The 21,987-nt window shown below is 38.5% G+C and overlaps 1 protein-coding gene across 1 annotated transcript in view; it reads right to left on the bottom strand.

Moving 5' to 3' along the window:
• The window catches only part of LOC123554822 (sushi, von Willebrand factor type A, EGF and pentraxin domain-containing protein 1-like), a 43,341-nt gene that overhangs the window by 7,259 nt on the left and 14,095 nt on the right, over positions 1 to 21,987 (bottom strand). Inside the window, exons 13-24 of the mRNA XM_045345175.2 lie at positions 19,267 to 19,428; positions 18,165 to 18,366; positions 17,698 to 17,873; positions 16,920 to 17,090; positions 16,447 to 16,680; positions 10,477 to 10,653; positions 9,009 to 9,218; positions 8,439 to 8,690; positions 7,261 to 7,440; positions 6,176 to 6,331; positions 5,039 to 5,153; positions 3,180 to 3,266 (exon numbers count right to left, since the gene is read on the bottom strand). Coding sequence (XP_045201110.2) covers positions 3,180 to 3,266; positions 5,039 to 5,153; positions 6,176 to 6,331; positions 7,261 to 7,440; positions 8,439 to 8,690; positions 9,009 to 9,218; positions 10,477 to 10,653; positions 16,447 to 16,680; positions 16,920 to 17,090; positions 17,698 to 17,873; positions 18,165 to 18,366; positions 19,267 to 19,428 — 2,122 coding nt within the window. The remainder of the gene's footprint in view (positions 1 to 3,179; positions 3,267 to 5,038; positions 5,154 to 6,175; positions 6,332 to 7,260; positions 7,441 to 8,438; positions 8,691 to 9,008; positions 9,219 to 10,476; positions 10,654 to 16,446; positions 16,681 to 16,919; positions 17,091 to 17,697; positions 17,874 to 18,164; positions 18,367 to 19,266; positions 19,429 to 21,987) is intronic.

The raw sequence follows: 21,987 nt of genomic DNA, 5'->3' as shown, positions 1-21,987 counted from the left end.
TCTAGTTTTAGTTTATGTTTGGGATCATGCAAGATATCTGGACAGTTTTTTTTTACTTCAAAATAAAGAATTTATTTAATTCGGCAAAACAACATTTTGGTTATCTTACAGTATTTGTTCATTGCTGTGAAATTGATAATTGCATGCATTTAAATAACTTTTTACATTATTCTTTTGATCATAAATATATGTATAAAAATGTATATATTGATTTGTCAATAGTGGTTTCATTAATGTGTTCTTACGAAACTTAAATAAAAGGCAATTGATGATATACCTTTTATTTATGTTTTGATAAAGGTCTCTCTGCCTTTTATTCATATTTTGTTTCCTATATTTTTTTTTGCAGTTTGTTTCTCATATATAATGAATGTGAATGCCTTTTATTAGTATTTTGTTACTACCTTTTATTCATGTTTTGTTTCTTTGAAACAAAATATTAATAAAAGGTCTCTCTGCCTTTTATTCATATTTTGTTTCCTATATTTTATTTGCAATTTGTTTCTCATGTAATGAATGTGAATGCCTTTTGTTAGTATTTTGTTACTACCTTTTATTCATGTTTTATTTGCCTTTTGTTATCTCATTTGCATATCATTTGCTAGGCTAATAAAAGGTCTTCAAAACATAACATTTTATTTGCCTTTTGTTTCAGCCTTTTGTTACCCATTTTTTTTCGTATGGGTGCTCATAACAATGTTATAGTTTTTTTAATTTGTGCCATGTTTTTAACACTTAAACTTGTTAATTTGGCAATTATCTACTAGAAAGATATAAAAAACAAAGACATTGTTATCTGCAATATGATAATTATCTTCTACTAAGTTCCTAAACAATCACTAGGGGACGAAAATATTGGGGGGCAAATGTCCGTTTCGGAAATAAGCACTGGGGTGCAAATGTCCTATGTACCATTTCAACTGGGGTGGGGGCAAATGTCCAGCAGTCCACTTTTTTACTGGGGGCAAATGTCCTGGGGGCAAATGTCCGGATCCCATTTCATATTCATATGAATAAGTTGACATTCTTGGTGACATTTTTAAGAGAAAGGCTTGAATGGTTTAACCTAAACTATAAAGTAAGTGAAAAGCCTTTGTAAACTTTGTTACTGGTTTCGGGAAGATTTGCCACTTTATTCCGTGACATTTCTTATAAGTGTGCAATAAAGATAAATGGAATACATATTAACTATAGACATATAGAAATGCAACTACTGCTATGGTAACTTTCACGTCTAAAAGATCACCCTGCCCCTTTCGGACAGCACCCTGCCCTTTTTGCAGTAACTCTGTGATTCCAGCAGGTATGCAAATTTTGATTCCATATCTCATGTTTTTATTTCGATGTAAATGAGATGTGGAACCAAAATTTGTAGTCCTGTTTGGCGCCATATAACCTATACTGTGTTGGTGCGGCGTAAAACCCAAATAAATAAATAAATAAATGCCCTTTTTGAGCTCTAGAAATAACACTACTGGCACTGTTATGGATAGTAAAACTTAAAGGGTGGAATCATTAAACATTCGACGATGATTCGAGTTGTGACCTTGACCATAAACTGGCAGGGGTGAATTTTGAATTCTGCACATTGTCTTGATGAAGGGAATATTTCAGCCAAGTCAAATTAAAATCATTTAATGGGTTTAGAAGATACAGAGCAGACATAAAATGGAAGGCTCAAACCTTTGACCTCGAGTTGTGACTTTGACCCTGAGCCAACATGACTGACTCATGAGTTCTGCACATCGTCTTGATAAGGTGATCAGTTGCCCTAAGTTTCATACAAATCCTTCAAAGGGTTTAGGAGATACAGAGCGGACACCAAATGGAAGGTCAAACATTTGATCCCGAGTTGTGACCTTGACCTTAAGCCGCACTGGCTGACTTGTGAGTTCTGCACATCGTCTTGATGAGGTGATCATTTGACCCAAGTTTCTTGAAATTCCTTCAATGGGTTTAGGAGATACATTGCAGACACAAAATTGAAGGCTCAAACATTTTACCACGAGTTGTGACCTTGCCTCTGAGCCGACACGACTGACTCATAAGTTCTGCATATAGTCTTGATGAGGTGATCTTTTACCCCAAGTTTCATAAAAATCTTTTAAGGGGTTTAAGAGATACAGAGCGGGACACAAAAAGAAAGGCCCAAACCCTTGACCTTGACCTTATGCCGACATGGCTGACTCATAAGTTCTGTACATTGTCTTGATGAGGAGATCATTTAGTCCAATTTTCATGAAAATCATTCAAGGCGTTTAGGAGATACAAAGCGGACACAAAATTAAAGGCTCAAATCTTTGACCTTGAGTTGCGACTTTGACCCTGAGTCAACATGGTTGACTCTTCAGTTCTGCACATCGTCTTGATGAGGTGATCAGTTGCCGCAAGTTTCATGAAAATCTTTCCAAGTGTTTAGGAGATACAGAGTGGAAGCAAAAAGAAAGGCTCAAACCTTTGACCTTGACTTGTGACCTTGACCTTAAGCGAACATGGCTGACTCATAAGTTCTACATATTGTCTTGGTGAGGTGATCATTTAACCCAAGTTTCATGAAAATCCTTCAAGGAGTTTAGGAGATATAGAGCGGACACAAAATGGTTTACGCATGGGTTCTGCACTTTGTCTTGATAAGGTGATCATTTGACCCAAGTTTCATTATTATTCTTTACGGGTTTAGGAGATACAGAGCAGACACGAAATCGAAGGCTCAAATCTTTGACCTTGAGTTGTGACCTTGACCTTGAGCCGACATGCCTGACTTATGGGGTTCTGCACACCGTCTAAATGAGGTGATCATTTGACTCAAGTTTCATAAAAATCCTATAAGGAGTTTAGGAGATACAGAGCAGAGAAGAAATGTTACGGACAGAAGGACAGGGACCATTCCTATAACCTCCCCTCTCCCCACCGCCACACAAACTCGTGGCGGGGGATTAACAAAACAAGTCCAGAAAACCGCACGGAGATATAAAGTGGTGAATAGCTGTTTGATAACAAGATGTGGCATTTAAAAGGTCCCCATATTTTTAACGTCTTTTACCTGATCAGGGACCTCGTTTCCTTAGTGTATGTGATTATTCAAGTATAACCTGAATAGCTGAATGTTTAACAGTCAATTCTAAAATGAAAGCAAAATAGCATGGCTATTAGTAGTTGGGTACTGAAAGAAAACCTACTTCATATTAAACCTGACGACAGGCGGCGTTTCCGGTTCTGGTGTATCACAGTATACGATCTTCTTTTTTTTCTCCCTCTTGAACTGTCTGAAATTACAAACTGGTTCATTAAAGGCAAAGCAGAAATAATGTAAAAAAAATGTCCGTTCATTATATTAGATTGTCATCGGAAATACATAAAAATGCACTGAAAGTAGGATTCCACTACTGTATAGAATCATACACAGTAAACGTTTGGCGAACATCTACAGTACCTGCATCTTACAATACACACAAAATCATATCGAGGGCTTGGCGCAAAACTATTGTATCTTGTTCTTTATTTATATACACTTACAATAGTTTTGCACCAAGCCCTCGATATGGTCAGATCATAAAATCACCTTACAATACAAATAACTTATCCGGTCAAATCATTTTAACACAACATAATGCGGTCAAATTGTCTAACAACAGACAAAACATAATATGGCCAAATCATCTTACAATACACATAAAATCATATGGTCGGATAATCAAATCACCTTACAATACAAATAACTTATCTGGTCAAATCATCTTAAAATACACACGACATAATACGGTCAAATTATCTAACAACAGATAAAACATAACATAATGTGGTCAAATCATCTTAAATATATACACAAAACATCTGTTCAAAGCATCATACACGCAACACAATACACACAACATCAGTTGGTCTTATAATACACACAACACAATACGCACCACATTAACTGGTCAGTCATCTTACAATACACACAACACAATAAACACTCATGAGCTGGTCAATCATCTTACAATACACACAACACAATAAACACAACATCTGCTGGTCAAATCATCTTATAATACACACAACACAATACACACATCTGCTGGTCAATCATCTTACAATACACACAACACAATACACACAACATCAGCTGGTCAATCATCTTACAATACACACAACACAATACACACAACATCTGCTGGTCAAATCATCTTATAATACACACAACACAATACACACTCATCAGCTGGTCAATCATCTTACAATACACACAACACAATACACACAACATCAGCTGGTCAATCATCTTACAATACACACAACACAATAAACACAACATCTGCTGGTCAAATCATCTTATAATACACACAACACAATACACACAATATTAGCTGGTCAATCATCTTACCATACACACAACACAATACACACAACATCAGCTGGTCAATCATCTTACAATACACACAACACAATACACACAACATCAGCTTGTCAATCATTTTACAATACACACAACACAATACACACAACATCAGCTTGTCAATCATTTTACAATACACACAACACAATACACACAACATCAACTTGTCAATCATCTTACAATACACATAAAATCATCAGGTTATATCATCGCACAGTAATACAAATCATCTAGTTAGAGTATCTTACAGTATTCATAATTTTAACATGTCCAAAACATTGTGGAATGATACTTACTTCACTTGGGTATTAATTATATTTTACTCGGACTTTATCATAGACTCCCTGTGTAAAATCTCAAACTTTTAACTAAAATAAAGGTATTACATTGAAACAATATGTCAATGAAACTTCAAAGTTGTGTTGTCTGTAGCATCATCTGGGGCATGTGCAGTGAAAAATCTTAATTTGATTTCTAAAGTAGTGTGATATTTATTTCTAAAGTCACTATATGTTCATTGTAAATATACTTCATTATACCCAAGTGGAAACTGGCAGGTACTCGAAAATGCTGCTCTCTGATTGGTCAATTAGAACCCCTAATATACTGTGATGTCATGATAAAGTTATGAATTCAAAGAAATTTTCAGAAATGAAATACCTGTCCCAGACAAGGTAGACTCCGGCTACGATGAGAATGACCCCGACCAGTGAAGCAAGGGTCACTACAGTAAACAGCTGCCAGTTTATTTTCTCGTCAGATGCCGGCACCATTACTTTCAAATGTAATAAATATTGTATAATCATATATATACACATACTATTTCAGACTTTGTTGAAATACATTTAGACTTTTTAAGGTAATGAGAAGTTGTAGGTCCACATAGCAGTCATACAGGAAATGTTACACTCACCCAGGACCAACTTAACAGTTGTTTATTTAGAGGTTAATGCACACCAGAGCCGGGCCGGGAGGTGATACTCGGCCCGGAAAATGAATAATGTCCACTTTCGATTTGAACCGGTTCTATTTCCCGACTTTCGAAAATCCGCACAACATGAAATGCTTTGGCTCTGCAAATCAACCTGTATACTTACAAGGTATAATTATTTCTGAATGGAACTTCATTATCCGATTTTTGAAAGAAAGTCTTAGATTTGTTACAGAAAGTAAATCTTTCTTTGTTTACATTTCTTGTATAGTTCCGGTCATTAGCGCCGCCTCGGAAGAATTATTGGCTCTTTTTTCAACTCGCCTCCAAAAAGAGAGGGAGCCAGTGTTCGCAGGCCGTGTAATGGTTAGTATTGTAGGGATAACGCATGTTTTTCTAACATCTGCAAAATCCTGAGGGATTGGTTGGTGCCCGAGCCCGGTAGGGCGAGGATACCAACGTATCCCGAGGGATTCTGAAATCGTTATAACATGAAATGATCATGCGCTAACGCTATTCTAGCATAAAACACCTAAAAAGTAATAAATGAATACATTGTCCCTCAACGTCATCAAATTTCCGTGAAATGTGCGGGAATGTCAGAGTTTTTTTTTCACGTTGACGTCATTTCCAATTGAATTATCCGTTTTGGGGCCGTTATATAAAAAGGTATTTTAACAGCACAAGAGCGCGAGAATCTCTCTATCAACACACGTTTTCTCTTTTACTAAAACATTCCCGAAAAGAGACAAAAACAGTAAATTTATGTTATGATTTATAGTGTTCTCTTTTACACTCTTCGACAGATTTTGTCAGGTCTTGAATCCTGAAATCCGGATTTGAATTAATAAAGGCCAGCAACTCACCATTACATAATTCTCTATCCCGAGTCATCAAACCCTCAGTGGTATATCCATCTGGACATTGCTTACACGTGGTCTGCCCAACCTCGTCCTGGTAATACCCGAGTGCACAAAGTTCACAGTAGTTATTTACAGCATACGCCCCTTTACCACAATGTACTACAATCATAAAATAAAACTGAAATAAAACACAAAACACATACATACATACAAAAGAAATCAAAACTTGAATTTCAAAAGAAAAACGTATGTTAAAATTTTATATTAAATAATCAAGAGCACAACCTGCGGGTGCCAACGCTCGTCTGCAAGTGCTGGACAATATGTTAAAAAAAGAGTAATGATTCTTGGCCTTCTTACTCATCTTAACTGATGACAAAAATATATGAGGTTTCAAAGCTATAGTAAGTATTGAAGAAAAGTGAGCTTAAACAAAAAATTAACCATGAAATTCATTTTTCAGTACAAAAATGGCCGCTATTCTGAAAAATGCAGATTATAGTTTTGGTTCTTGGTCTACTTATTTATCGAATGATCATTAACAAGTGTGCAAACTTTCAAAGCTGTAGCTCTTATAGTTTTAAGAAAAAATGAACCTAAACGAAAATCGATTTTTCTAAGTACAAAAAGGGCCATAATTCTGACAAAATGATTATCAGAACTATGGTTCTTGGCCTACATAATCAACTGATGATGATATACAGGTGTGGAAAGTTTCAATGCAACAGCTCTTCTTATAGATTTAAGAAAAAATGGACATAAACAAAAAAAAAATTAACCAAGAAAATCAAAATTTCTAATTACACAAAGGGCCATAATTCTGACAAAATGCTTATCTGAGTTATTGTTCTTGGCCTACATAATCAACTGATGATGATATACAGGTGTGGAAAGTTTCAATGCAACAGCTCGTCTTATAGTTTGGGGGAAAAGGTGGACTTAAACAAACAAAATAACCGACTCTATCAGGTGACGATAATACCTCATATATTTTTCTCAAAAATCAGACAAGCTAAAAACTGTAAAGTCTTTAACAAATACTCCTACATTAAAAAAGTCTGTTACATATTGTAAAAAAAAATACATACAACAATAGTGCATAACTGGTATATATCCGTGAGAACATTGTGATGTACCATCTACTGAAGAACTGTTCACTTCAACGTCATAGTCAACCCCATCATACTGTACAGTTAACTCACGCTGTTCTATATACAGTTCCATGCTGTTGAGAAAGTCCACTAATAAGTTGTAGCAATCATCTGTACCTGTATTTCAAATCGTTAGAGGTTGTTGCTGATCTTAACCAACATTTAGAACATGACAAACTCGACTAGTGAATCGCCAATGTGAAGTCTCCGTCGAGGTGTTAAAAACCTTACTTATCCATGCCGCTTATACAGCTATTTACACCTTGTGAAATGCATAAGACCAATACTATTCCATTAAAGCTTGTTTATGTCTAATTTCAGGAAGTTCATGCTCCAAATTCTTCCATTTTTAAATCTGAAGGACCAAATTCATCTGTGTAAGTAAACACGTGAGGGCCTATATTCATCAATGTTAATGTCTAAAACTTGGATTTCAGGATCCATATTCATCAAAGTTAAAGTCTGAAACGTAGATTTCAGTGCCCATATTGATCAATGTTAAAGTTAACTTTTAAAACTTAGATTCCAGGGCACATATTGATCAAAAAGTCTGAAACGTAGATTTCAGTGCCCATATTGATTAATGTTAAAGTTTAAAACTTAGATTTCAGGGCACATATTGATCAATATTAAAAGTCTGAAACGTAGATTTCAGTGCCCATATTGATCAATGTTAAAGTTTAAAACTTAGATTTCAGGGCACATATTCATCAATGTTAAAGTTTAAAACTTGGATTTCAGGGCACATATTCATCAATATTAAAGTCTGAAACTTAGATTTCAAGGCCAATATTCATCAATGTTAAAGTCGAAACTTGACAGTTCTAGATTTGCGATCGAAAAGTTATTGATTTGCTACAATTATATCAATATAGCATAATTATATCGATGTTGTTCCGCTGTTGTCATTTCAAAGTTAACGCGAACTTCCATTACAATCTGTACTAATGTAAAAGTGACAGAGCAAGAAGAAAAATAGCGAAAGTCTAGTACATAATATCTGACTTTAAAAGTTGATGGACACGCGGCAGGTATGAATACTTAAAAATAAAATAGTGCTATCCTCGGAAGTAGAATTTTAGTTCTGCCGATAAATCACACGTTTGATAACTTACCTGTTGTCGGTTCACATGTGACTGTTGACGTAAACATCACAGAAGAACCAGTGTCACGTTTTTTACGTGAAGACTGAATGACAAGGGAGACAATCGTCTCTACTAGAGTACACCTGCCTGTACTTATACAGCCGGTTTCATGTAATTTACCATTTACAACATCTATGATGGACGTCCTCGTTGTTGCATCCAATGATGACAAAAGATATTCCGCCGAGTAATGCATTGTATTCAGCAGCGCTTTATTTTTCGCTAAAAATAGAATTTGTCAAAGTATACATGATTTGTAACAAAGACGTTCAAACGTTCTTATTCAAATATGCGTGAATTTTCATACTGTACAGGTTGACTCAACTGAGTATGGTACCCGGAGAAAAGGTAAGAAAATCGCAGTCTGTAATTTAAGCGCCATGCATTTCAGCATGGCTACTAAATTCTAGCACACTTCTAGAATATGGTAGTGTTCCTAGGCAACGTAATGCTATTATCATACGTTCAACAAATGATACATAACGATGAGGTGCATAAGGAGAAAGGCAATGCTGTTAATGGTTATTTTTGTTTACCTACCAGTGCATGAAGGTATAAGATCATATGGATTGTATCCATTGTTTATACTCCAAGTATATCCAGTCTCTGTGCCACAAACAGGGTTTAGGTATATATCATTATCAAAGTCATAGCCGTCATGACATGCAGGTGCACATGCACGGGTTTTATTATCTGTCCAGTCACAGTTCATGTCCCCGTAATCAACACTTGTTGGGTTTATAGAGCATTCTAAAATAAAACAGTATATCAAAATGATTATAGATTCATATCACTGCTTGAAATGTAAAAATGAAACGGAACATCCATTCTTCTAATATCATTTAAAATTGTAACGACTTTATTAATTAAATCAAATATTAGACAGGTACGGTATATATTTCATTATTTATATGAGATACATCACTGCATATTTAACAAAGATTTTAGTCTTACTGTGCCGAGTTACTCTTACTGTTCCATTAACCTTTTATGCTTTGTTTACTAAATCAAGGCCTCTGCATTGTTTATTGTCTTATTAACGAAGGTTCAAGGTTCAGATGTACAGGAATTGAATCACGAGGTCGTTCGCAAACATTTACTATAGTAACTACATGTTTTCTTTATATATATCTAGCTAACGTGAATCTGCTCGCGAACCTTAACAGGTTATCTCATGGCAGAAATATGCCACCATAAGTTTTAGTAACAATGATAGGGATTCAAGCAACCCAAAATACATCTAAAACTATGACCTCAACGTAAGCGTCCTAAATTCCAGCTTTGATCACAATATCGTATTCCTTACTTAAAGAAGCAGATTTTTTCTGTTTTTCGTAACGGCGACCTTGACATCGACCCCAGTGACCAGAACGCCTACCGTATATCAGTTTCTAAGAATAAGCTAAGTCACAATATCCCATAGTGAAAATGGATCCTAAAATGCCGTTGAAGTTGGCTGCGCAGAAATACCTTAATAGTAAACATTTCATAAGTATTAAGGACCATAACTCATGTCAGTGTTCCTGGAGCAATTTCTCTGAATCTTGCAAGGCCACATTTCCATGTAACAGTTATTTTTTTACAGTGTTTTAGTAAAATCCTTCAAATGGATTAACACTATTTATGTAATATATATGTAGTGGTAACATGATTGACCATCAATCCAGAGGTCCGAGGTTCGAATCCCGGTCCTGGCACTGGAAATTTCTGAGATACTCTTCAGTACAGTTGCAAAGGGCCATAAATTTTGTCTTCCTTTACCAGTCTGAATGAAACTTGTCTTGGTTTCCTTTTTCATTTATTGGACAAATGAATTGAACCGTGTTAGAATTCTATTTTGATTCTTTATGATAAGAGTCACGGATACCTACACAACATCTTTTGATGAAAAATAAAACGTTTACATATCGAAAACATGGAAGAATTACTTTCTCCCAGCTGTCTATCACAGTGAAAGATTCTATTCTAATGAAGAAAAAAATGAATATATAACCCATTCCTGCCTCACCGTTCACACAAACTGTGCCAGTTTCACACGCTATAACATCGTCACTATTTCCCTGACATTCTGTTCCACCATTGATAGGCAAAGGGTTGTCACAGACACGTGCCCGCTGTTGAACGCCTGTTCCACAACTTACTGAACAAGACCCGGTGATATCCCAGTTGGTCCAGCCACCATGCACTGTCAAACAAAATATTAAATCAATACATTCTCTACGAAAGACCTGACAATAATGATCTATTATATCGTTAATACAGAGGGAATGCATCCGAAATGAAACAATATCCTCTTGTGTAGTATATTCATCAGTATGATCCACAGGTTCCTTTCTCAGTATCATTTGTTTTTAGGTTATACAAATCTATTTTATGTCGATTATGAGGCAAGTTCTACTACTTATATTAATCACTCTCGACACCTCATACCTTGTGCAATCCACCGCTACGAGGATATGAGGCAAGAAAAGCCAGTTTCCCCTTTTAGAGCTGAGCGCCAAGCAAGGGAGCTACTGGAATCATTATTAACGTCTGTGGTGTGTAGTGGTCGATGACCCTTTTTAAGAGCGTTACACGGTACCGTACCGGGTAACAAGTTTTTACGTAGGATATTGGGGGATTCTGAGAGACCGCCATCTTGGAGAATTGTACATTTCATGCTTAGCAGCTGCGCAGCAGTATTTAGAGGTTTTTAGGGGTTTAACAGGGTTTTAGTCACACGTGTGCGGTCAATAACAAACGGGGCGCTTTATTGGCGTTGTCGGCTGGATTGATTTCAGTGCTGGGTGGGAAATTTGTTTGGAAACGGTTGTTGAAAATCGCGACAGTACGAGTCAGGGAAATGGGGACTCACGTTTGCGCGCGAAGTTGTGTTTCCTAATTTCAGGCATCCGGAGTCAATCGGACGGGGAAAATTTACAAAGCGTCGTTTGTTTAAGGGGTCGGCTAACGATTTGTGACTTTGGCGGTTGTGTTTGATAGTTTGGGATGATTTTTGCGGTTCGTGAAACTTCGTAAGTTTTCGGACGTCTCCGTAGAAATATTGTGGGATTACTCGCGCATGCGCGCGGACGTGTAGAAGCAAGTGGTTCCAAAAAAATAATAACACACGTCAAGAGTGACAGCAGCTGTCAAAATAATTGTTTGAAACCGTGGATTAGGGCATGTTCAGTATTTCGGCAAATAGTGAATCGAACTGTTCTAGGAATATGTGACAGTCTGTGATAACTGATAAGTTCCGGGGGAACTGATATCAGTTGTGAGACGGTGTTGCAGTATTTTATATATCTCACGGGTGTAGCGTGAAATTGGTGATAGTTATTTTAACAGTGACTGTGTTGTGCATTGAATTCCTCGTAGGAATAGTGGACTTTTAGAGTTATATAGTGTACTGAGGTGCAATTTGGAAGGAGGCAGGGGCGGTTCAAGTCACCTTTTAATGTCCAGAGGTGGTGCAAGATAGAACGGCGGTAAGAAGTCTGGTTGTAAGAAGACCTGCAGACAAGGCACGATCGTTCATTTATATTTTTGCTGAGGCGTAAAAGCAACCAAGCAGTTTCTATGCAGACAAGTCTTGTCCAGATGTCACTGAGCCCAACTCTGTCCATCATTTAGGTGGCGACTTGGTCTGTGTAGAAGAGGGTAACTGATATTAGGTGTACTTGTTTCGTTCCATTGACAGTGGTACTGTTATTGAGAGCTGTGCAGAAGTGACTTTAGCCCGTGGCTTTAGTCAATGTGTCAGTAATCTGTTTGGATTTTGCGGCGGTGGGGAAACACAGGAGTAAATCGGAGAAGGCGGCAGTTTCTGATGGAGAGTCAGGCAGTGATAATGATTCGGAGCATAGAAAATCGATGAAAAGTATGAAGAAAAGGAAGGCGGCAAAGCGTAGTGTGCCAGTGTCGGACACTTCATATGGGGATAGCAGTTCTGAAGAAGAGTTTAGGTGTAAGAAGCGCAGGAAATACAGTGGTTTGCAGTCGTTGCCAAAGAATCTGGTGTTTGATGGTAACATGTGAATGGATAGATGAAGAGTGTGCTGTCTTTGTTTGTGTTTAAAAGGGAAGGCGGCAGATTACTATGCAACGATTACAGAAAGAAATGATCAACTGTCATATAGGTGTCTCATGAAGACATTGGAACTGCGGTTTTGGGCGAGAGAACTTGTGGAAACAGCACAGCTGCATTTCCAGCAGGCTGTGCAAGAAGAAGACGAAAGTTTGGAGGACCTGCCCATCCCATTCCTGATTGGTTACCCAGATATTATTGTACAAATAATATATAATATAGCATATTTGAATTAAATAGAATGGAGGACCGTATTCTGACCCTAGCTACTCGTGCGTTCCGTGATTTGCCCCAAGTGGTATACAAATGAACAGGCCGTAATACGGTTCTGTCAAGGATTGTACGACAAGGCAGCAGGTCTAGATGTTGGCATGGCGAAGTATGAGATAATTGAAGAGGCCATGGAGCACGTGAAATGGTACCAGCACGTGCATCAAATGGTTTATGGAAAAACAAAGGTCACGTGTCATACACATGAACCGGAAATGAAGGGTCCAAGGATCTGTGAGACCAGAGTAAGTCGTGCTGCATCAAGTTTGACTAGAGCAGAGGTAGAGGCGATAGTTAAGAAAACAGTGGAAAAGTTGGTGTTTTTTTTGCAGAAATGGCCAGGGAGCGTAACGATGGTGACAGGCGATCAGTTGGTCCTGATGTTTGCTACCAGTGTGGTAAAACAGGTCATTTCAGACGAAATTAACCAGAACGTTGATGTTACAGTTGTCAGGCAAAAGGACATTTGAAGAGGAATTGTCCGGAAGGTCAAGGTCAGCATCAGAAAGACAGGAGTGATGTAAACTGGGTTTGTTCTAACAATAATACAAACGAAACCAGAGCGGTTTGCTGTGTGGAGAGACCAAGGGTTGCAAAAGAGGCGGTTGGAGAACCAGAAGTGAATTGTGGCAGTCCTCGTAGGACTGTGACGGGAAGGCAGCATATGCGGTCAGAAGCAACACAAACAGGTAGGTGTGTGACGGTCAGCGGAAGTGAAGGAAAGCAGTCAGGTAATGAAGCTGCAGCTGGGAGGACTAAAGTGGCGTTCACCAGGGAAGCAGATATTCAAGCCGGTAATTGTGGGCGGTCAGATGGTTATGGTGTAACGGAGTTAGCAGGGATCTTTAAGCTGTCATCAGCATCAAGATTTAAAGTGAACACCCAAGTGGGTAGTACAGATGTTCAGGCAGTGGTGGCAATCTGACTAAAGTACATATCCTATTACGCTACGCATAGGATCTGAGAACGACCTATTCATTGCCTCGTTCTGACGACCCTTTCGCTAGCCAATCAGAGCCTAACTTACAACATCTTGCAAATCTACCTGTAGCCTTGACTTTTGATATTTACAATTTTTATGTCATAATGTACCAGATAGCCGGTTAGCTCAGTCGGTAGGCCACTTGCTTTGTAAGCGAGGGGTCCCGGGTTCGAGCCCTGGAATGACTGCACATTTTTCTTACTCTTTGACATTCGAACAAGTAATCTGATTGGATAAAATAAAAATAGCAATACTGGAAATCCAAAATATACAGAAGACGAATGTGAATGGGTCGTTCTCAGATCTTCGTTTAGAAGATCAAGTACTTTAGTCAGATTGGCAGTGGTGGATACGGCGGCGGAGGTCACGATTATTTCAGAGGAGGTGTTTAAGACTCTGAAGATTCGACCAAGGATTGTTAAGGATGTAAAGATGTTGACTACTGGTAAGGAGCTGTCCATGAATGGATTTATAGCGCGGGTCCAGTCAGGCTGCAGATTGGTTCCAAAGTGTACAAAGAATACCCGAACGTGGCACCAATAGAACAAGACATGTTGTTGGGGCTCGACTTGTTGTACGAAAGAGCAGTTCTGAACATGACAAAGCGAACGATGATTTTTGATAATGAAGTTATACCACTAATGGTGGAGAAGTTTCCTGGAAATCCGCTCGTAGCGGGGATTACGGTATGCAGGGATGTGCCATCGGAGTTTGCAGTCTGCATTAAATGTCAGGAAAACAGGGGAAGCAGTGGCGCTGCGAGGTTTGCTGGTAAAAGGCAGAGTCAAGGAGTTTGCAGGGAGCAGAAGACTAGAACACCGAGAAAGGCTGTGGGTTTAGGAAAAGGTCAGCAGAGGTACTCAGACAGGGGCGGAAAAATAATGCAATTCCAGGGGGACTGTTTGAAAAAACAGGTGCATCAAAAGTCAGCAGAATGGGATTGCTGGGAGGAAGGACCAGGACAGGAAGCGCCAGGTAGGATCGGCTCAGGAGGCAGAGCCCTCACCCCGGCAGTTTTAAGCAGCAACACAGAGATGCGGGACAGGGACGTTGTACGCCTCTTGTGTGGTGATGTCGTGGATGTTAGCGAAGAACCTGAAATTTCAAGACATATGTAGTTCGAGTCAAGTATGACACAAGAATTGCAGTTGCAGGGTAGTATCAGGGTAATACCTGGAAATGAGAAGTAAGACATCAAATAAAAAGGGCCTCAGAGGCCATGGAATATTAAAATCATCGGGGAGCAGTAAAGACAGGCCAGAGTTGTTTTTGGTAGATGTTGGCTATGGACATTGCTGGATGTAATTTCTTGGTAGTATAGGCATGAAATGGTAAGATAGTGCACAGGAGTAGCTGTGGCAGCCAGTAGGGGCGTAGTTGAGTGGTTGAATTCAACTATGAAGGCAGTGTCGGGAGCAGTTGTCGCATGTCACGAGATCAAAGAATGGCTAATTACGAGACTGAAGGTGGTAGCCTTTCGACGATGATTTATCGTTGTAGATGGTGGTGACAAGGAGAGAATGTCTCGGGAAGTTGTACTGGAGCGCTAGATGAGGGAAGTCCACAGGTATAGTTGTCTCCGGAGGTGCAGCAGGGCGTGCAAAAGGTGTATGGACTAAATCTGTTGTGGGACAGTCTATGTCGTATCTCTTAAGATCTTGTATATGGAGCAGAGCAGGTGCGGCAGGAGGACAAGTGGTTGCAAATGCTGGGGTCGTGGAGTCATGCAGAAGTCAGGAAGTTGGAAGCTGTGCATCTGAGTCGACAGGTAGTGATGACTAAAGAAGCAACAGTAGCAAACTCTTCTCTACAAGTAGAGAGGTTTGTTAAGGTGGGAGGCCAGTAAATTCTGTGTAAGGATGACATTCGTAATGTGACTGTCACGGGTTATGTGTCATATTTTTCAGGAATGGCAGGAATTTGTGGTCTACCTTGAAGGTTGGCTAAGAAGACGTTGCAGTCTGCCATGTCGGTAGACTGAGAGAGAGTTGTGATTGGCCTAGTAGGTCGAATCAAGGAGGGGGTTGCCTCGTAGGCAACTTGCAAACTGTCAGTCGCTTGCGGATGTTTGCATTTTTAGTACTGGTTAAACTTCCAAATAGCTGGAACTGCCCAGGGACGGAGTGCGTTGAACTGACCGCCATTGATTCTGGATTTATTTTACATAATGGCGTACAAATTTCCACATTTTTCAAATTCATGGGATTCAAAATTCTAATATTTGGATGGCATATTGAGCAATAGGGTAGGCTACACTCCTTTCGGGATAAAGTGGGGGGGTTGTAGTGGTCGATGACCCTTTTAAGAGAGTTACACGGTACTACACCGGGTAATGGGTTTTAACGTAGGATATTGGAGTATTCTGAGAGACCGCCATCTTGGAGAATTGTACATTTCATGCTTAGCTTTAGGTGTAACGCGGCCGGGAATCGAAGCCAAGTTTTTAGGTTGCCCGCACACTTATGAATACCTTTCATTGAAAGATTGTAAACTATACTTAAATGTTTACACATGTCCCTCATAAGCAAAGTCATTCAGCTAATACGGTTAATAATTTCTTTTGCAGACATGTAGATGAACTACTCTCTTCTTTGATCACAAGAATACAGCTATCAACTCTGAGAAATGAAATATCATTAGTTAAAATATATACATACCTACAAGGAGCTCACATAAGTCCCCGGTATATCCATCTGCACAGGTGCATGTATACGACTGCAAGCCATCTGTACAAGTGCCATTATTCTGACAGATATGTCCTTCACAGTCATCTATCTCTGTTTCACAGATCGTACCTGTATATCCGGACAGACATGCGCAGGTGAAGCCATTCATGAAGTAAGCGCAAGAACCACCATTCTGACACGGTGAACTTGAACAGTTGTTGGTTGCTGATTGAAAAAAAATCGACATGTGTGACCTAAGGAAAGCGATCTTTTCCATCCAACAATAATGGAACCGATTTTTTTAATTAAATTTGACGTATAAAGCTGACTTTATATTCCTATCAATTAGTAATGAACAATCTCAATTTCAGGCGGTAAATATGTGGATATGCAGTCCGCAAGCCGGTACAGTTAGAAATAGAAACTGATGAAAAATAATTTAGCCCAAATAATGTGTGTATTACCATCACAACTGGAGAATGTGATAACAAAGGATCCCTCATGTTGCGTAAACTGCTTCCACTGCACGAGGTCACCACTCACATCCGCTACACATGTACCGGTGTGATTACTGTCCGGTAGAAGAAGGTATGACAACATGTGGAGCTGGGACACAGATCCCTGAAATCCGTCACCTATAACACATAACTAAAATATTTCTGTGACATTTAAAGCAAGATTTTCTACGAACAATATTTTTTGGGATCTAAAGTTCACCATCTTCCTTACTTATAATGCAACATGGGAGCCATTATAAGGCTGATATCGGCGATGAAATACATTACGGAATTCACACAACTCTACTGAGTCACTTTACTGCTGATATCGGCGATAAAATGCATTTCGGAATTCACACAACTCTGGTCACTTTACTTCTGATATCGGCGATAAAATGCATTTCGGAATTCACACAACTCTGGTCGTTATATACACGAATATTGGCGATAAAATACATTTACACAACTCTGGTCACTATACCGCTGATATCAGCGATAAAATGCATTACGGGATTCACACAACTGCTGATGTCGGCGTTATAATGCATCATGTGACCCATACAACTTGCGCAAAATATTTAATTTCCATATTGTGTAAGTTTAATATGCATCTATAAGGTAGACAAGCCACATAACAAGACAAACGAATACAAATACACAGGTTTTAACCTACACCGACGTCCTGCTCAATGTAGAAATGGCGTATCTTATCCAAGAACATTATTAAGATTGTAGATATACTAACCGCCGACTGCGAGGGTAACCGGACTAGTCACGTTCTCTGTAATTGATCTATTCGTTGGCACATGTAACACCACAGTGTCGCCTAGGTATATGCGCATGTCTTGTTTAGTGTGAGATACTGTCAGTTTCCTCCAGACAGTGCTATCTGAGATATCCACATTGCTAACGTATTGTCCACTGATTTCAAATAAACAAAGGAATAAATATTCATTGGTTTATACATGTACGTTTGTAGCATCAGAAAGCAGCTTATATTTGTCATCTGACTAACTGACTGATTTGCCAGTTTTTATGTAATTAAGCGCTCATTTCAAAAGTAGGCCTACTTCATAATGCACACTGGCAGAAATACAAAATGGCATATAAGGAGTTAGCTTATATCGGAAAAAAAGACATCTGGAATGATTTTCACTTTGAAATGAATATATTAGGCCCTGTTATAAATACACATGTACCATGAAAACAAACCTTTTCAGTTGGAGAACAAGTGAGTTTGTGTTTCCTATTGACATTATTGGTGCCTCATGACTCTCTGACAATGTGATGATTTCGTCACACATGTAACACTGAAGCCAGAAGCTCAATGTGAATGTGGAAATATTTTGCAGCTCCGTTGTTACATATACTGGTGTAGAATTAGTGTCCGGTGCAGTAAACAATACGTCAAAATCTACAGTTAACAAAACCGTTGAATTAAAGTAGTGTGGCTACATTACATGTTCAAGAAATACCTTTCTTTGTACCGGTAGGTAAGAAACGGCAACACAAAATATACTACAGTCCGTCTTTTGCGTACCTTATTCACATATCACAATATTAAGTGAAAATTCTTTCTTTTCTTTGCCGGTGCCGACAAGTTTGACACACTATGCAAAAGATGCTGACTGAGCTTTTTTTAAGAAATCAGTGTTGTTAAAAAGCATATTAATAGAAGTACATACATTATTGTACTTAAAGTAACAACACCATGTACTTGACATTAATATAGTCTACTTTATACCGGTTTATCAGCTCTTGAAGCTTGCTCGAACCATTCTCAAGTTCAGTTCCTTGGAAGATCCTTTACTGGTGTCATATGTGGAGGAAAGAAGTCAATGGGTTTCTACAAATCTCTCCAGATTCTTGCATATTATCTGGACTCTAACTGACTGAATGTCGATCGATTCTTTAGATTCTGGTACTTACCTTGACACTCACTGACTGAAGTAGCTGGATTACTTCAGATTTTTTGTAGTTAACTTGAACCTCACTGACTGAAGTCGATGGATTTCTTCAGATTTTTGTACTTATCTTGACACTCACTGACTGAAGTCGATGGATTTCGTCAGATTCAAGCACTTACCATAACACTCATTGACCTTCAAATTCTGGTAATTACCTTGACACTCACTGACTGAAGTCGGTGGATTTCTTCTGATTTGTGTATTTACCTTGACACTCACTGACTGAAGTCGATGGATTTCGTCAGATTCAAGTACCTACCATAACACTCATTGATCTTCAAATTCTGGTAATTACCTTGACACTCACTGACTGAAGTCGATGGGTTTCTTCTGATTTGTGTATTTACCTTGACAATCACTGACTGAAGTCGAAGCGGGAGTGAATGTGGTCTGTGAGGCAGGGCATTGTGTACACTGGGTACTGCTACTCGTATCACTATATGATCCCATCTCACATGCAGAACAGGGTGGAGTACCACTCTCAGAATAATAGCCTGCAGCACACCCTTCTGAAAAAATACTCGCGTTTACATACACTATATTATAATCGAACTCTAAAAACCAGACCTAAGTTTCATTTTCAAATTCTTTCATTTTATTTAATCCGTGAATAAAGAATATTTGCGCATGTAGGTCACTTTTTGGCTTCCTGAAGGTGGTCTTTACAGTCAGACCTGTGAAAATACACACAACTTCGCTCTAAAAACTGATTGTTTCTATCCTAAATTAAACACGTGCATTACAGTCACAACAGGTTTCCATGTTAATTCAGTTGTCAATTATTCAGTCCTAAAGATATAAGGATGTTTTGTTTCTGTCCAAATGTTGTTTGAAATATTTCTGTTTAACAAGAGGGCCATGAAGGCCCTGTATCGCTCACCTGACCAATTGACCTAAAGATCATCAAGATCAACATTCTGACCAAGTTTCATTAAGATATGGTCATAAATGTAGCCTCTAAAGTGTTAATTAGCTTTTCCTTTGATTTGACCCGGTGACCTAGTTTTTGACCCCACATGACCCAGATTCAAACTTTACCTAAAGATCATCAAGATTAACATTATGACTAAGTTTCATTAAGATAGGGCCAAAATTGTGACCTCTAGAGTGTTAACAAGCTTTTACTTTGATTTAACCTGGTGACCTAGTTTTTGATCCCACGTGACCAAGATTTGAACTTGACCTATGGATCATCAAGGTTAACATTCTGACCAAGTTTCATTTAGGTATGGTCATAAATGTGGCCTCTAGAGTGTTAACTAGCTTTTCCTTTGATTTGACCCTGTGACCTAGTTTTAACCCTACATAACCCAGATTCAAACTGGACCTTGAGATCGTCAAGTTTAACATTCTGACCAAGTTTCATGAAGATATTTTCATAAATGTGACCTCTACAGTGTTAACAAGCTGTTCCTTTGATTTGACCTGGTGACCTAGTTTTTGACCCCAAATGATCCAATAACAAACTCGTCCAAGATTTTATTGAGGGTAACATTCTGACCAAGTTTCATTAAGATTGGGCTAAAATTGTGACCTCTAGAGTGTTAACAAGCTTTCCCTTTGATCTGACCTGGTGACCTAGTTTTTGACCCCAGATGACCCAATATCAAACTCGTCCAAGATTTTATTGAGGGTAACATTCTGACGTTTCATTAAGATTGGGCCAAAATAGTGACCTCTAGAGTGTTAACAAGCTTTTCTTTGACCTGACCTGGTGACCTAGTTTTGGGCCCCAGATGACCCAATATCGAACACGTCCAAGATTTTATTAAGGGTAACATTCTGACCAAGTTTCATTAAGATGTGGCCAAAATTGTGACCTCTAGAGTGTTAACAAGCTTTTCCTTTGATTTGACCTGGTGACCTAGTTTTTGACCCAAGATGACCCAATATCGAACTCGTTCAAGATTTTATTGAGGGTAACATTCTGACCAAGTTTCATTAAGATTAGGTCAAAATTGTGACCTCTAGAGTGTTAACAGTCAAATTGTTGACGGCGGACGGACGAACGGACGGACGGACGGACGACGACGGACGACGGACACAGGGCGATCACAAAAGCTCACCTTGTGCTCAGGTGAGCCAAAAAGAAGAACAAAAATTAAACTTTTAATACCAGTGGATATATAACCCTATTCGCCTTAACGTTCGGTCCATATTTTAAAAAGAACAAAAAAAAAAACCCAAATTACACCAGACCATTGAAAGCATGAAAATTGAACAGCATATAAAACGTGTATATAATTATAAATCTACTGATTTTGACATAAATTCCAGAATAGGACTGCATAAAGGGACCACACTTTCGGGCAGTTCATCGCCTTTAAAAACTCACCGATTTCAAAGAACTGTTACATATCTTCGTTTTGGTGCATTTGCAATAATGGCCCAGTACTGTAATCTCGCAAAACTAGGATCAACATAGATTCCAGCAATTGCTTATATTCATTTTCTTTACAAATGACATTCATTTTAAAGGGGAGAGTATGTTTTTAAGAACAGTTTACGTATCCAGTCGTACGGGACAGTACGGGACAGTACGGTAAAACATGTACTGGACAAATAGATTGTTGGTAAAGGTGTTGTTCGTTTACCAAAGACGATATAACCTAATAACTTGACATCAACATGTTTTCGAAATAAACTGACACAAAACACAAGTTGGTGAAATGGAATTATTAAATGTATCGAGTACGAAAATTACTGATTCCTCTGTCAATCATGTGTCACATCTAATTTATCATACAATACAGCTTATACAATATCAATTTATTGATTCAGTTTATTTTCTACCAAACCCCAAAATGCAAAAGTACATTTTTGTATCTGTTACAAAAACAGTGTCACTGCCAACCAATTGACCAGCGTCTTATATACATCGGCTTTCAAGAACAGGTTTACAACATTTATTAGAGCAGGATCAATTGCTTTAATTGGTCTCTCAAATTCCATTCTCTAACCCTGTCCACCAGAGCAGGGTCAATTGGCCTCTCAACCCTCAAACTCTGATCACCAGAGCAGCGTTCAGTTAGAAATGAAATATCACAATATCTATCAAAAACAAAAAA

Source organism: Mercenaria mercenaria, chromosome 15, assembly GCF_021730395.1.
Source record: "Mercenaria mercenaria strain notata chromosome 15, MADL_Memer_1, whole genome shotgun sequence".
In the NCBI taxonomy this organism is placed as follows: domain Eukaryota; kingdom Metazoa; phylum Mollusca; class Bivalvia; order Venerida; family Veneridae; genus Mercenaria; species Mercenaria mercenaria.
The sequence above is the reverse complement of the archived record's forward strand: the minus strand, read 5'-3'. Positions and strand labels throughout refer to the sequence as shown.